This window comes from Pteronotus mesoamericanus, unplaced genomic scaffold (genome assembly GCF_021234165.1).
Source record: "Pteronotus mesoamericanus isolate MK-2021 breed Mesoamerican mustached bat unplaced genomic scaffold, CSHL_Meso_final contig_56, whole genome shotgun sequence".
Classification (NCBI taxonomy): Eukaryota; Metazoa; Chordata; class Mammalia; order Chiroptera; family Mormoopidae; genus Pteronotus; species Pteronotus mesoamericanus.
The window spans coordinates 18,902,141-18,916,065 of NW_026555201.1; the positions used below are offsets into that span (position 1 = coordinate 18,902,141).

Genomic DNA, 13,925 nt, shown 5'->3' on the forward strand with positions numbered 1-13,925 from the left:
ACTGGGAATGAAAAACTTTAAAATTTTGCAACATTTATTACTTTATGATAAATTATTCATAAACAATTTAAACAGTGCAAGTTAGTATGAGATGGGAAAATAAACTCTTACTAGAAGAGTGTCCTACGTTTAAGGAGCTAAATCTTGAGAAACTGTTTTGGCTTGTCCTGGGGATACAGAAATGGAAGGGGATGAACACTGGAGAATCAGAAAGAGATAAGAAATAATTCACATTAAAAATATGAAAATTGGACGTTGGTAACCGAAACTTTTCCTACTCTAGGAGGAGTAGCTGGCCAATTTAAAAGTTAGATCTCTGGTTTTTAATACAAATGTTTGCCTTTTAAGCTATTCTGCTGTTTTACTTCATATCTGTACGTCTCTTTGCTTATTCCCTTTGGACTCAAATTCCCTACATCCTGGTTGGATCTGCTACTTCTTATTCATGCTTTCCCATCTGCTCCTTGGTGATCAGAGTTCGTTCCCAGTTGTCTGACCATGTCAAGAAGATAACTGTGAGTTGTAACTTACTACCATGCATGTCAACAGATGCTGTCCTGGGGTGTATCTGAGTTCCCACAACGGCAGGAAGGGGCAGCCAGGAGAAGGCCACGGGCTGCCTTGGTGATGTGACTCTGTCTCCACACAAAGCACAGGGCTCAGTGAACACACATAACATGCATGAGGTACCCAGCACACAAGAAAGGAGAGCTAACAGCAAATGAGTATTACCTACTCCGCTGGAGGAAATTTAAGTTTTAAAAAACTATGAAGAAAGAAAAGATAAGAAGAACAAGAGGATTTTGATCAGAGAGAAAGAAAAAGAGGGGAAAAACATAGGGGAAGGAAATTCAACATGGTTATAAGAGACTTGCAGAGAGACAGGATTAAAAGAGTAACCACATATAGCACCTTCTAAAGAGGCAGGAACTGGAGATTGTGGTGATAGTTTCATGGGTGTACGCTTATTTCAAAATTCATCAAGCTGTATAGATGAAATATGTACCACTTTTGGTATATCAGTCATACCTACATGCATACATAAATAAGGGATTCTTAGAAACATTGGAAACCACCGGGGAGTATCCATTATTTCCGCCCTTATCACATTCTTCCAAAGACACATCAACATAATAATCTGTACATCTCTTGAATATTTATAGTGAGGCATTTGTAGGATTGGGGAGGAATGTTGATACTTTACTCAAAGTAAGTTAAGCAGGCTTTTTCGTATTCAGTTTACGCAGGCATTGATGAGAGATACTGAGTAAGTAAAAGCCTCCCTGAACCTCTTAGGAGACTTTTGTGACTAGATAAATGGGTAAAATCTAGTGGTACCTGGATCTATTTTTAAAAGGAAAAAGAAGAAGAAACCCAGAGGGCTGTGCATTGTGTGGTTTTACGAACAGGGTGCATGCTTTGCTTCCAGTTGCTTCAAGGTCTGAAAAAGCACATTTCATCTCTTGCCATTTTATTGGCTCTATCCCCCAGAAGTCAGCTCTTTTCCGCCATCACCATATAATCTCTGGCATTCCTTTTATGGCTTTCAAGAAGGAAGTACCTAAACTGAGGAGAAGATAAAGCTCGAGCCTGCCATTCGAACATCTGCCAACTTATGAAAGATTTTGATAATGCTGCTACACTTTACTTACTGCATGAGCAGCCTTTAGTTTGGAAAGAATTTGAATGAAACTTCTGATTGTGGCTCATTTTTTCTCAAAAGTCTTTCAGAGTGGATGTCATACATCGGATTCCCTGGGAATGCTCAGAGTGAGAGGTAGCTTATTGGGGAGCACTTCCATGTAAGGGAGTGGAGGGCGGAGGGAGCAGATCTGGGAAAGGGAGAAGCGAACTGAGATGCACTTAGCCGATTCAACAAGGACCTTCAGAAATGAACCATATTGAGGGAGGGGGCCTGGCCTTTATACCAGCATTCCCCAGTCACTGAATGTGGGCTGTCCTTGGAGACCTGGGTTTAACCTTATCGAGGCAGTTCCCTTCAGCCAAGGGCGATTCTTTAGGAGAGACTCCTCAGCTATGAGAAGAGAGCACTCCCTAAACCTAAGGGCCTCATTAGGGATGCTCGTGGCTTCTTAGGGTTTTCACCTACACCCACAGAAGATCAAGGGAAATTCTGATGCAATAAAGTCGCTACGTCCTGCCTTTCACCTCAAAAATGCATTCTAGTCCCTAGCCTGAGTGGCTCAGTTGGTTGGGCGTGTCCCACAAACTGAAAGGTGGCCAACTGGATTCCCAGTCAGGATAGATGCCAAAGTGGCAGATTCTGTCCAAGGTCGAGGTGTGTATGAAAGGCACCCTATCGACATTTCTCTCTCACATTGATATTTCTCTCCCTCCCTCTCTCTCCCCGTTCCCCTCTCTGTCAAAAAAAAAAAAAAATGCATTCTAACACAATCTGTGATATCTCCCAGCCTCTATAATAATTATTCCAAGAGTTAGGTATAGTTTGGGGCATTTCTGCATTAGAGTATTTTATTTTTGTAGTAATAATATTTTCAATATTTTTGACCTTCTTCTGTTTGCTCTTTAGTTTTGTAAGCTATTATTACAAAATGCAATATTTAAATAGAGATGGAAATAGTGCTTTCTCCAGAAATCATTATGTTTATGCAGTATGGTAGGCATCTCACTTTATAATCTGGAAAATCTTTGTCAATTTGTAGACCTCAAGATAGACATAATTAAAGTCCTACTAAGCAGAATAAATATAAGAGGCAGAGGGAAGTTGTCACGGCAACCAAAAATCCCAATGGTCTTCATTTTATACCATAAAAGCATTACCTTTTAAAATGCCTTAACATTTTTTATATATTTTATTTTAATCAGTGGTGATTTTGCATATTATGTCCACTAAATACGTAGCCGAATCATTCTTTCTTGCACTTCAGCTTTTCATACATTATATACATTTTAATTATTGAATTTATTGGGGTGGCATTGGTTTATTCTATATGTTTCAGGTGTACAATTCTATAATACATCATCTGTATATTCTATGTTCACCGGCCCAGGTCAAGTCTCCTTCCATCACCATTTATCCCCTCGTTACCCTCTTCTACCTCCCCCAGCCCCCTTTCCCTCTGGTAATCACCGGACTGTTGTCTGTGTCTGTGTTTGTTTCCCTTTATTTAATCCCTAACCTTTTTCACCCAGCCCTCCAATTCCCTCCCCGCTGATAGCTGTCAGTCTGTTCTCTGTATCTGAGTCTGTTTTTATTTTTTTTTTGTTAGTTCTTATTAAAGTATTTTTTAATCTAGCATTCGGATATTAAACTCTTCTGTAAGATCTAGTTTTCTCAGGAGCAAAACAGTTTTAACATTTTTTTCTTTATGTAATTTAAAATAATTCAGGTTTATAATATATTGACAATGTAAACATATAGGAAGGAAAAGTAAATATTCTACTACAAAGTTAACATTTTTAAATGTATCTTTCCAACCTTTTTATACAAAATATTTTATTTAGACAATTTGGACAGACTTTATATAATATTTCATAACTTGTATTATTCACCTAACACTCCACTATATTTCCAGGCTTGTAAACATTCACCTTTAAGAAAATTTCAATAACATTATTTTATGGATTACCATTACTTAAAAAGACTGTGATGTAGTTTCTGGTCTTCTAATATTACAAATAAGTTATTACAAACACTTTATATTAAATAGTCTATACACCTAAGTTTAATGTTTTATTGTGAATTCCTAGACAAAGAACGAGTACTTCTGTAGCTTTTGATTTGTTCTCTTACTTTGGCCTCCATAAAGTATTTTTCTAATCGATTGTCTTTCCCAGTTGCCCAGTCTTTTCACCCTCACCTTCATATCTATATTTAGCCCCATTTACAAATTAATACATATTATATAATTGTTATTTTAACTTTGAGTTCTTTGAGTAATTGTGAAATGAAACACTTTTTTTTGGGGGGGGGGTCAGGAGGGTTTTGCATTTTTGGTATTTCTTTCATTGAGCATCGCTTGCTTATGTTGTTGTACTGAACTTTCTTCTAAAAGGAAATTTACTTTTCTATTCAATAATAATCTTGGCATATTCCTGGATGATAAATTCCACTTCAACAAATAAAATGACTACACTTCTAAAATTAAGTAATCTGTTTCCTATTGGTAAGATGATTTGTGTTTTTCATTTACTGGTAAACCAATTCAAAGAGAATCATAAATACCTTCCCTGCACTGATTAAACTGTTTAATAATCCTTAAATGTTATTACTAGAGTAGACTAGTGGGAAGAACCTTGGCTCAGGGTAGTTCTGTGTGGGACGGATCACTTAGCCTCTCCACATCCCAATTTATTCCATAAAACAAGACGGAGCTACTTTTCAGGGTTGTAATAAGAACTTAGGATATTATAAATATCCTAAGCATTTTGGTACATAGTATGGCTTCCTAATAAATGGCATCTTTAGTTTTTTATTTAGTGTTACTGTATCTTAACCTGTCTCACATCATAGTGTCTTTCCAAACTGTAGGTATCAGGCCACTAGTGGGTTGTCAAATTTATGTACACAATTTTTCAGGCACGACTAGAACTTTAGTGAAAAAGAACAGAAAAAAATTGAATATATCGGAATATTTCACACATTGTAAAAGCAAGAGTTTTTATGCGAAACTTTTATGCAGTATATAACATAGGTAAAAGGAATATTGGAGAACAATGTAAAATATACTTCTTACTATGGGCTTTAGTCAAAACTCTTTAAAAAACACAGTTTTATTAGATACTGATCACATAGTGTACAAGTCCCTTATACTGTTGTGGTTAAGTATAGATTTAAATCCCAACTGCACTAATTACTACAACATGGCTTTGAACCAATTGCATAACCTCTGTGTGCCTTAGTTTCTTCACCTGTAAAATGGATGATAATTATTCTTGTCTCATGGGAGTAGTATAAGAACTATATGATTTCATACATCTAAGCCATTTAGAAAGTATTCAATAACTGTTGGCTGTTATTTTATTAAGACGAGCAAAATACAATTTTTTTCCCTGAATAAGCAATTTTTTCCCTGAATGCCACATGCTCTAACGTGCATAAGAGAATATAAACTCATCACACCAGTCAGGATTGAATAATTAGCAAGTTTTTTCACCTACAAACTGATACTTCTTAATAAGCATTTTATATCCACAAATATGAACTTTCAAGAGCCATGCAACTATTCTTAATTTTGCTATTGAAAAACCAATATTATCTCTAAAATATGAAGGAATATAAATAAAATAGTAAGTAATCAATTAGTATTTCTTTATCAGTACATTAGATCCTTAGTTGCCGATTACATTTTTGTATTTTATAAAAGATTTTTTAAAAATTTCACAGTAGTACAAAGTAAAAGAAACATGTCTATATTATTTACAGTCTTCTCTTAATAAAAAAAAAGTTAAAAATGATAGGGATAATAACATTGGCTAGTAAGAATTGAAAGTTTATAACTTTTATCTTTTTTGATGTATACATGGAAGTTTATAACTTCCATGTATACATTATGTCTAAAAGGATTGTTTTTGGAAGTTATAGAAACATTCTTTCTTCCTTAAAAAAATACTGAGTAAACTTCAAGGGCATTTACTAAATGTTGACTCTAATTAACAAAAGTCTTATTTTTCCTATAGTCTTCTAGAACATTGAACTTATATATAGAAATGTTTTATAACAGGCTGGGGTAATAGGAAAATATTTAACAACCCAGGAGGCAAAGGACCCAAACATATACACAAAATCTATAAACAATTGCATAGTCACTTAGAGGTAGCAACTGGACATCAGTCTGGATGACCAGCAGTAATGTCCCACTTCGAGAACATGACAAAAATTGAGCTGATAAAGAATTAGACAATATGCCTTTAATTAAAGGATGGCACTGTTGTATTTAACTATTTGTCTCTAATACATCATTTCCTTTCAATCCTACATTAAACCATAATTCCTTAAATATCCTCAACTATCCTGTGGAATTAAGTGATAATCATATCTGGTGATTCTTACAACAGAGGAACAAATTCATTTTTTGAAAACATACATACTAATATTTCATACATATGTATGGGTTTGTGTGTATAGTTCTAGCCTTGCTGACTCACATGAAATATAAAAGGTAAGGTACCATCGTTATCAATAGTTTCACATAAGTTATGCCAACAGTGCAACCAGCACTGCCCGTTTTTGCGAGGAGAGAAGAGCCCAAGCAAAACAGAATCAGAAAATCAGGGAACGTTTCTGGAAAGTGACTTTAAGCTGGAAAAAATAAAAATTTGTCCACAGTCCAGAAAATTTGGGGCTACCAAATGCTGTTAGGGAGGGAGGAAAGGAGTATTCGATTGATCAATTGAACAGATGCCATAAACTTACATAGTGGATGTTGTACTAAGTTATTTGCATAGATTACCTCATTTCAACTCATTAAACCTTATGTATTTAGTATGATTATTCTCATTTACAAATGAAGAAACTGAAGAAAGAAAAGACCTGAACCTGTATCCATCTAATTCTACCCTTTAGGGTTATATTAGTAGCTACAGTGGAAAATTAAAAGCTTAAAAGAGAGAACTGATCTATTATAAAATAAAAATTGATTTTCTATGCATCTGTGTTAGCCACAGCCATCATGTCCTTCCAGGAGATCTAAAATCTCTGGACTGCGTTTAAGATTTTAATAACCTTATACATTTGAAATAATTCTTCTTTCTATTGTACTTTCACTAAGTACATAAGTATGCACAATTAATTCACAAAAGCTTGAATTCTATTAAAAAACCCTTTATCTATTTGCTGGTTATCTCCATTTCCTTGCAAATCAAAAAAGAGCTTCATGGTTTCACAAACTATCCCGCTGAGCCTCTAGAATTACTCAAGCCCAGGCCTGTTTGTATTTCTCTATTTCTGCCCAAAGTCATGTCCACTCCCTCACCACACACAGTCTGAAATTTTAAGTCACATAGCAAAATTATTAATGTCCAGAATATGTTTACACTGGAGAATATGTCTTCAATTCAACCCTTTTAGTATACCCTCCTCATTTAGGAACATAAATATATATTTATATTGTGTGTACTAAGAAAAATCTAGGCAGAACAGATGTTACTTCTTCATATTTCAAAAGGCAAACTAAATGAGGTCAAATGCCTTGTTAAAATTCATTTAGCCAGTGAAGAGGACGAGAGGTGATGTCTTTGTATTCAAAGCTAAGATTTTTTTTTCATTGGTCACCTTAGGGATTAACTTTTTAATATTTTGGAGATAAAGAAACATGTAAAAAATTGAATTAATATAATAAAATAAGTCAATAATATGTTCAAACTAAATAAACTGAAATAGACAAGTCATGCTTCATCATCAGTGCCTTGGTATATATAGTCAATCGCAACACATGTACAGTGGCTTCAAATATACACCCAGCAAGACCAGTAAATTATTGATAAGAACATTGTTTACAGTAAACATCAAAAGGTGAGTGGGAGGAAAATACACCATCAATAAATGAGATTCAAGAACTAATTTCTGTATAATGTCCATGACATCTTAGAGTATCAATGTTACAATAGTATTTTTCATAAACATTTTTAAATTCACTAACATTTTGAATGTATGCTATATTTATCAACATTTCCACTGTAAATATTTGTTCTCTTTTTTCCTTTTAGAAAATATAAGATGTTTTCAGTACAGACCATGTATGTTGTCAGCGATTGTTTCATACACCTTTCAGTGAGATATGGGTTACAAAGTTAAAAGCCACACAGCAAACAATTGCCTATATAAATAACTAATAGATTGAGAGATTACATAGTATTGTTGGGAGAGAATGCTTTCAGTAACTATGTCTGGCCTTACCTTCTGGGGGAGAATATCCACTGTGGTTCTATAAATATTTCATGAACCAACATAAAGTAATATGCTAATGCTAGACCATTAACCCAGTGAGCAGGTGCACCCTCTGATGTTTTCCATCTCTGGTATACCTTTGATGTGGGATCAGTTAAGCCATTTTGAATTATTCTTTTCTGCTTCCCTCCCCTCACAGTTACACCTGAACCTACCATGGTGAGCGAGAGTCATCATGAGGCCCTGGCAGCCCCGCCTGTCACCGCCGTTGCGACTGTTATACCAAATAACGCCACCGAGCCAGCAAGTCCTGGAGAAGGAAAGGAAGATGCCTTTTCTAAGCTGAAGGAGAAGTTCATGAATGAGTTACATAAAATTCCACGTGAGTATTATACGTTGTTACTTCTGTAAGAACAAATGGTTGAAAATCACCTTTCTCATTGGATAGAAAGCAGAATTCCTTGGAACATTCTATAAACATACATTTGATTTTTTCTTATTGGAACAGGAGTATTCTTAAAAACCTGTGTCTGTACTTAATGTAAGCACATTTCTTTTTTTCTTCTTTAATATCTGTTTTTCTCAAGAATATGTTTATGGATTGGCTGTATTTTAGATTTGTATTTATAAAATTATTCCAATGTAAAGATTCCTAAATAGCTAAAATGCACTTTCCCAATTGCAAGTTTGCTTTCAGTTTATACATTTGCTAATATTTCAAAATTTTTTGTACAGGTTTTAAAATGTTTCATTGTTGTCTTTAGGAAATAAATAATTTGTACACATTTATTTGTATGAGTAAATCACCAAGTCCAATCAGTGGCATTTAATTTAAATTTTAAACTACAGGTTTATTTTTTCTTCTGTTTTAAACACTAATTATGTATTAAACACTTTTCCAGGCCCAGGGAAAACAAGTTTTAGCCCTCACAAAGCTCATATTCTAGTAAGGAAAAGAAGTAATAAATCAGTAAATCAATATATAATGCATCATTTAGGAATAAATAATGTAAGGAAAACTAAAGAATAGTAAGTGGGATACGAAAGGGAATAGGGAGGAAAAGGTTGTTATTATTTAGGATGATGAGAGCTGGTTTGTAAGGAAACCTGGAGGAACTGGGGGAGAAAGTTATAATAACCTGGGAAATAGAGACAAAGGCCCTTAGGCAAGAATCTGCCTGGAGCAGCAAGGAGCTCTGCGTGCCTTATGTACAAGGTGCAAAGGGGCAGATGGTGAAGCTGGATTGTAGCAGAGACCATATCATATGGGGCCTTGTAAATTGTTCTAAGGAGCTTGGATTTTACTCTGAGTGAAATAAAATGCCTTTGGATGGTTTTGAGCAAAGGTGTCCTGGGATCTGACTTAGGTTTTTCTTAAAAATCACTCTTGCTATTGTGTTGAGAATGTGTTCCAAGGGGCAAGGGCAGAAGATAAAGCAGGCTGTTGCAATAATCCAGATGAGAGATGTATAAAATTTCTAAGAGAAGTATTTTATAAGGACATTGAGAAACTAAATGGGAAAACAAACAAACAAACAAGGAATCAACTTCTTATCCGTCAAGTAATTAACAACTTGATCTGTCTGTCTGTCCTCTTTTAACAAATTCAAGTTTATCTGAGAGACACTGTTAGCACAGTTGTTAGTGATTATTATTCTTGGTAAGAAGGCCCAAAACCCAGTGAGGACAGAAACGGTCCAGTAGATAGAGCCTACAATGGGAAATGCAGGCTCCAGTCTCCCTTCCTTGCTCTGCCGCTGAGCTGATGAACTGACCCAGATACTTTTGATAAAACTTGGAGCTCATAACTACGTAGCAGAAGCCAAATACGTATACCACGGAAGCAGAGTCTCTCTTGAATATTTTATTGAAATGATGGCTTTCAAAGAAATGTGTCATAGAGCAGCAGAGAAAATAATGAATAACCAAATCAAATATCTATTCTGCCTTGTCTTCAATACTGTCTCTTTCTCTGGAAGAGTAAACACTATGAGAGGCATGGCAATGTTGATAACTATGGGAATGAATGTTTCCCATGTATCCACATAACTCATTCCCTCATCTCCTTTAGGCCTTTCCCCAAATGTCATCTTAGTGAGAACCTCCCCAAACATGTTATTTAAAATTATGACCCATTTATCCCACCTGTCTTTGCCAGCATTCCCTGTTCTTCCCCTTGCTTTTTCATTTCTCACCATATTACTTAGCACCATTTGCAAAGCTATGTATTTTCTTATTTGTTTTTAAATCATTTTGGCTCTCTCCAAAATAATGTAAGCTCTATGAGGGCAAAAAGTTGGGTCTGTTCTGTGGACAGTTAGATCTCTAGTGGTGCCTGCCATATATGAGGCACTCAATGTCTATTTATTGAATGAATTTCAATTTAACTTATATCCTGAATATGCCTCTTAGACTTTGAGGTCTCAAGATTCTGAAAACCTAAAACATTAAAATTTTTTAATTTATAATACTAAGAAAAACATCATTTCAATCCTTGACTTTGTCATTCACATTTGAAAAGCAAACTGTTTCCCTATTTATAATGACAATCATTTTTAGCCTTTTCCACTTTGAGTCAGTTTATTATTTTATATTTTCCTCCCTATTCATTGGTAGGAAAACAATCAGCCAGAAAATAATTATCTATGAATCTCTCCCTTTTTTCTTTTCTTTCCCTTGGCGAACCTCATTTCAGTCCTCTCCAAACCATTGTCCCTTTCCTGTGTCCCTTTCGTGTGTACTGGAAATCATACCAAGTAATTAGTCTTCCCCTCCATGGGGATTTGCCTTTGACCAGGAACTTAAAATAACAGGCTGTCAGAGGATCTGAGTAACGCCCACAGAAATATTATGTTGCTGGTCTTCTCCTTGATTTAATAGGAAAAAGCAAATACCTAAAATTTTAAAATGTCATGGTAAATAAGTGTTAGAAAACCAATATCACAAATGGAGCAGTTTTATTAAAAATATGTAACTGCTTATTTCACACTTTCCTTTTAATCCATTACAATGGATTCAAAGGCGATGCAATTGAAATTTATAATGGGATTCATACACAGCAAACACAACACTAAAGAAAAATAAAATATATCCCTAAAATCAAATTCCTTTAGGAGCATATGTTCTATAAAGGTTATCGCTTCTGACTTGGCATAATACAGTGTGACACTAATGACAGGTAACAAATTAGAATATTAATCGATTTCAGTCTCTGAACTAAATCTTGGCTATCCGGCAGATGTGTTTTTTGCAAAATTGATAGCAAACAGCTTTGGTCTGTCACTCGAAATTCCCACTTGTGAGAAGAGCAGTGTCACAATGGCAAGGAGTGTACATGTCATTAGTTGGGTAATCTGCACAGTCCAGCGTGGAACATATTCAAACCAAATGGCCTGATGATATCATCCATAACACCATGGGGCTTAATTTTTTTTTTTAAAGGAAAAGGAAATCGTAAATGCTGAGCATTTTTATCTTTCAATTCATTCTGCACACTGTTATCTAAATGAAGCAGACAGGTTTCTCTGAATGTTTCTTATTTTGCAACTTTAATTTTAATATGACTAGGGCCATGGTTGGTTTGTAAAGCATGAACTCATATCATCCAAAGAGCTATGATTAAGGTTTTGATATTCATGAGCTTCTTGAAGTACAGTGAACCTTTCCTTAAGCACAGCAAAAAACCAGACGACCGGAACCTGACTCTTAGTCCAGAGTAAGAGCAAGCGGACTGAGGTAGTTATGTAATTCATGCAGAAATACTACTGGAGAGACAGTTTAACACAGGGATTAAAGCCACAAACTTAGTCACAGGCTGCATGTGTTCAAATCTTAGCTCCACCACATACTAGTTCTGCGACCTCAGGAATGTTACTTAATTTTTCTGTGTATCAGTTTCTTCCTGTATGAAATGGGGGCAAAAATATCTCCATATTAGACTTGCTGTGTAAAGACATCCATGCATATCAAGTACTTAGCAGAATGTCTGACACAGAATAAACATTTTATAAATGTTAGCTATTATTAAACTCAAGCTGTCATTTTTAACAAGTCTGTTTCTATTTTATAAAAGCTCTCTATTCAGTTCAGACACCCAAACTGAGAAAATTCCAGAAACTTTGCTGCTAAATATATAAGCATTGCATCCTTTAAACCCACTCCAACAATATCCGTTCCCTCCTGGTGTTTTTGCTCCCCGTCATCTCCTTTATTTTCCCTTTAAAAACAAAAAACTCCTGTAATTTCATTGTATTATTCATGCCTTTTAGCCCATACACATGATCAGTGTTCACATATCTGAAAGTGCCAAAGAGGCTAAGAAAATTTCATACACACTAAGTGCTTAAGAAGTCTCACTTTTCCTCTTTCATTCTCTAAACTTTCTTTTTATCTTACCTCCTCGGTCAGCTACCATTCTCTCTTCCTCCTTCATATCTGTACCTAACTGATTAAAAACATAACCCAGATCCTGACGTTTCTTCAATTCCCATTAGCAAGTCAGCTCCTTCCATTCTGATTTCCATCCGCAGGTACTATTAAATCTGTTTTAACTATATCACCAGGTACTTCTGGATGCACAGTTCTGGGAGTTATTGTCAACCTCTATTCAGAGATTTCTGCATCATTATCACTGTCAGCTACCATCATCGGAAAATTCTTGATTTCCAGGACTCTACTCTCATTTTCTCTTCTCCTTTCCTCCTTACTCTCTTTTATTGTCTGGTCCTCCTTTTTCATTGCCTTTCTTTCCATTAAGTGGTTGAGGTCCTTGTTTACAAGGTTCTACTTTTAATTCTTTCCCATTTATATTCTACATGCTCTCCCTGGAAGCTCTCATTCCCCAGTCATACAAATGAGAACGCTCACTATTATCCTTGTCTCCCTCATATATTTCATCTCCAATTCTACACCTGCATTCAAGTCCTGTTAACTTTCCTCCTGGAAAACTTTTCAAAACCAGCTGGCACTTTTACATTCCCGTGTCTTCTCTCATGCTTCTCTCTCTTCCTGGACTCCCTTTCCCATTAACCCTGACACATTGTTTTAGAAATTTAAGAAATAGCCCTGACTGGTGTGGCTCAGTAGGTTGGGCCACATCTACAAACCCAATGTTGCTGGTTCAATTCCCAGTCAGGGTATATGCCTGGGTTACGGGTTCAGTACCCAGTTGAGGGCATAAGATAAGGATCCAATTGATGTTTCTCTCACACATTGATGTTTCTTTCCCTCTCTTTCTCCCTCCCTTCCCCTCTCTCTAAAAATAAACAAATAAAATCTTTAAACAGAAAAAATTAAGAAACTGTTCAAATGTTCACACAGCTGAGAAGTTCTATCATTTCCCAAAGCAGAACTATTTGAGTCTTCCTCCAACCTTTCAAAGGTCTTCATTAAATATGCTAGTTATCTGGTTTTGGTTTGTTTTGTCTCATTTTTCCCATCTTTCTCACTGAAATACAAATCCCTCAGAGGCAGAACAATTCCTTATACATATTTGTATCCTTCATATTAGAAAGCGTCTAACACCATGCTAGAGACAACTGTATAGATATTACCATATTACAAATATTAACATTATGCCAAATGCTGTATTTCTTGTGCCATGCTTGGAGAAACTGATCTACAAAGCCATAGTCTTGAAACCTTTTTAGCCAAGGATCCCTTTATCCAAATGTAATATATATATTTGTAGTGTGTGTATGAGTGTGTATATATAAACAGAACAGCTGCTGTGATGAGGTAAAGGTGTCTTTAGCACCCACTCTTCCAAGATATTCCCATCAGCAACTCAAAAGACACCTGCCTGTATGCAACACAACTTGAAAGCAGTGGCCTGAAGAAGTAGTAGGTATATCACTGTTCTCTCTCACAGAAACCGCCAATGAAACTCAACAAGCAGTAGTAATATAGTTGGTTAAATATAACACAAGCAATATCCACTGATGAGGAAAAATGCAGTCCAGTAATTTTGTCTCACGTGGCTGCAGAATGAACATAAAGTCATTGTCAAATGTCAAGAAACATATGAAGAGAACCCTTAGGAACATACAGTAACCCA

At 35.6% G+C, this 13,925-nt stretch overlaps 1 protein-coding gene across 2 annotated transcripts in view; it reads left to right on the forward strand.

Moving 5' to 3' along the window:
• SYT1 (synaptotagmin 1) overlaps positions 1-13,925 on the forward strand; it is a 529,223-nt gene that overhangs the window by 326,274 nt on the left and 189,024 nt on the right. For both annotated transcript variants that reach the window (XM_054580146.1, XM_054580147.1), the window contains exon 4: positions 8,070-8,252. In XM_054580146.1, coding sequence (XP_054436121.1) covers positions 8,087-8,252 — 166 coding nt within the window. In that variant the 5' untranslated portion in view covers positions 8,070-8,086. The remainder of the gene's footprint in view (positions 1-8,069; positions 8,253-13,925) is intronic.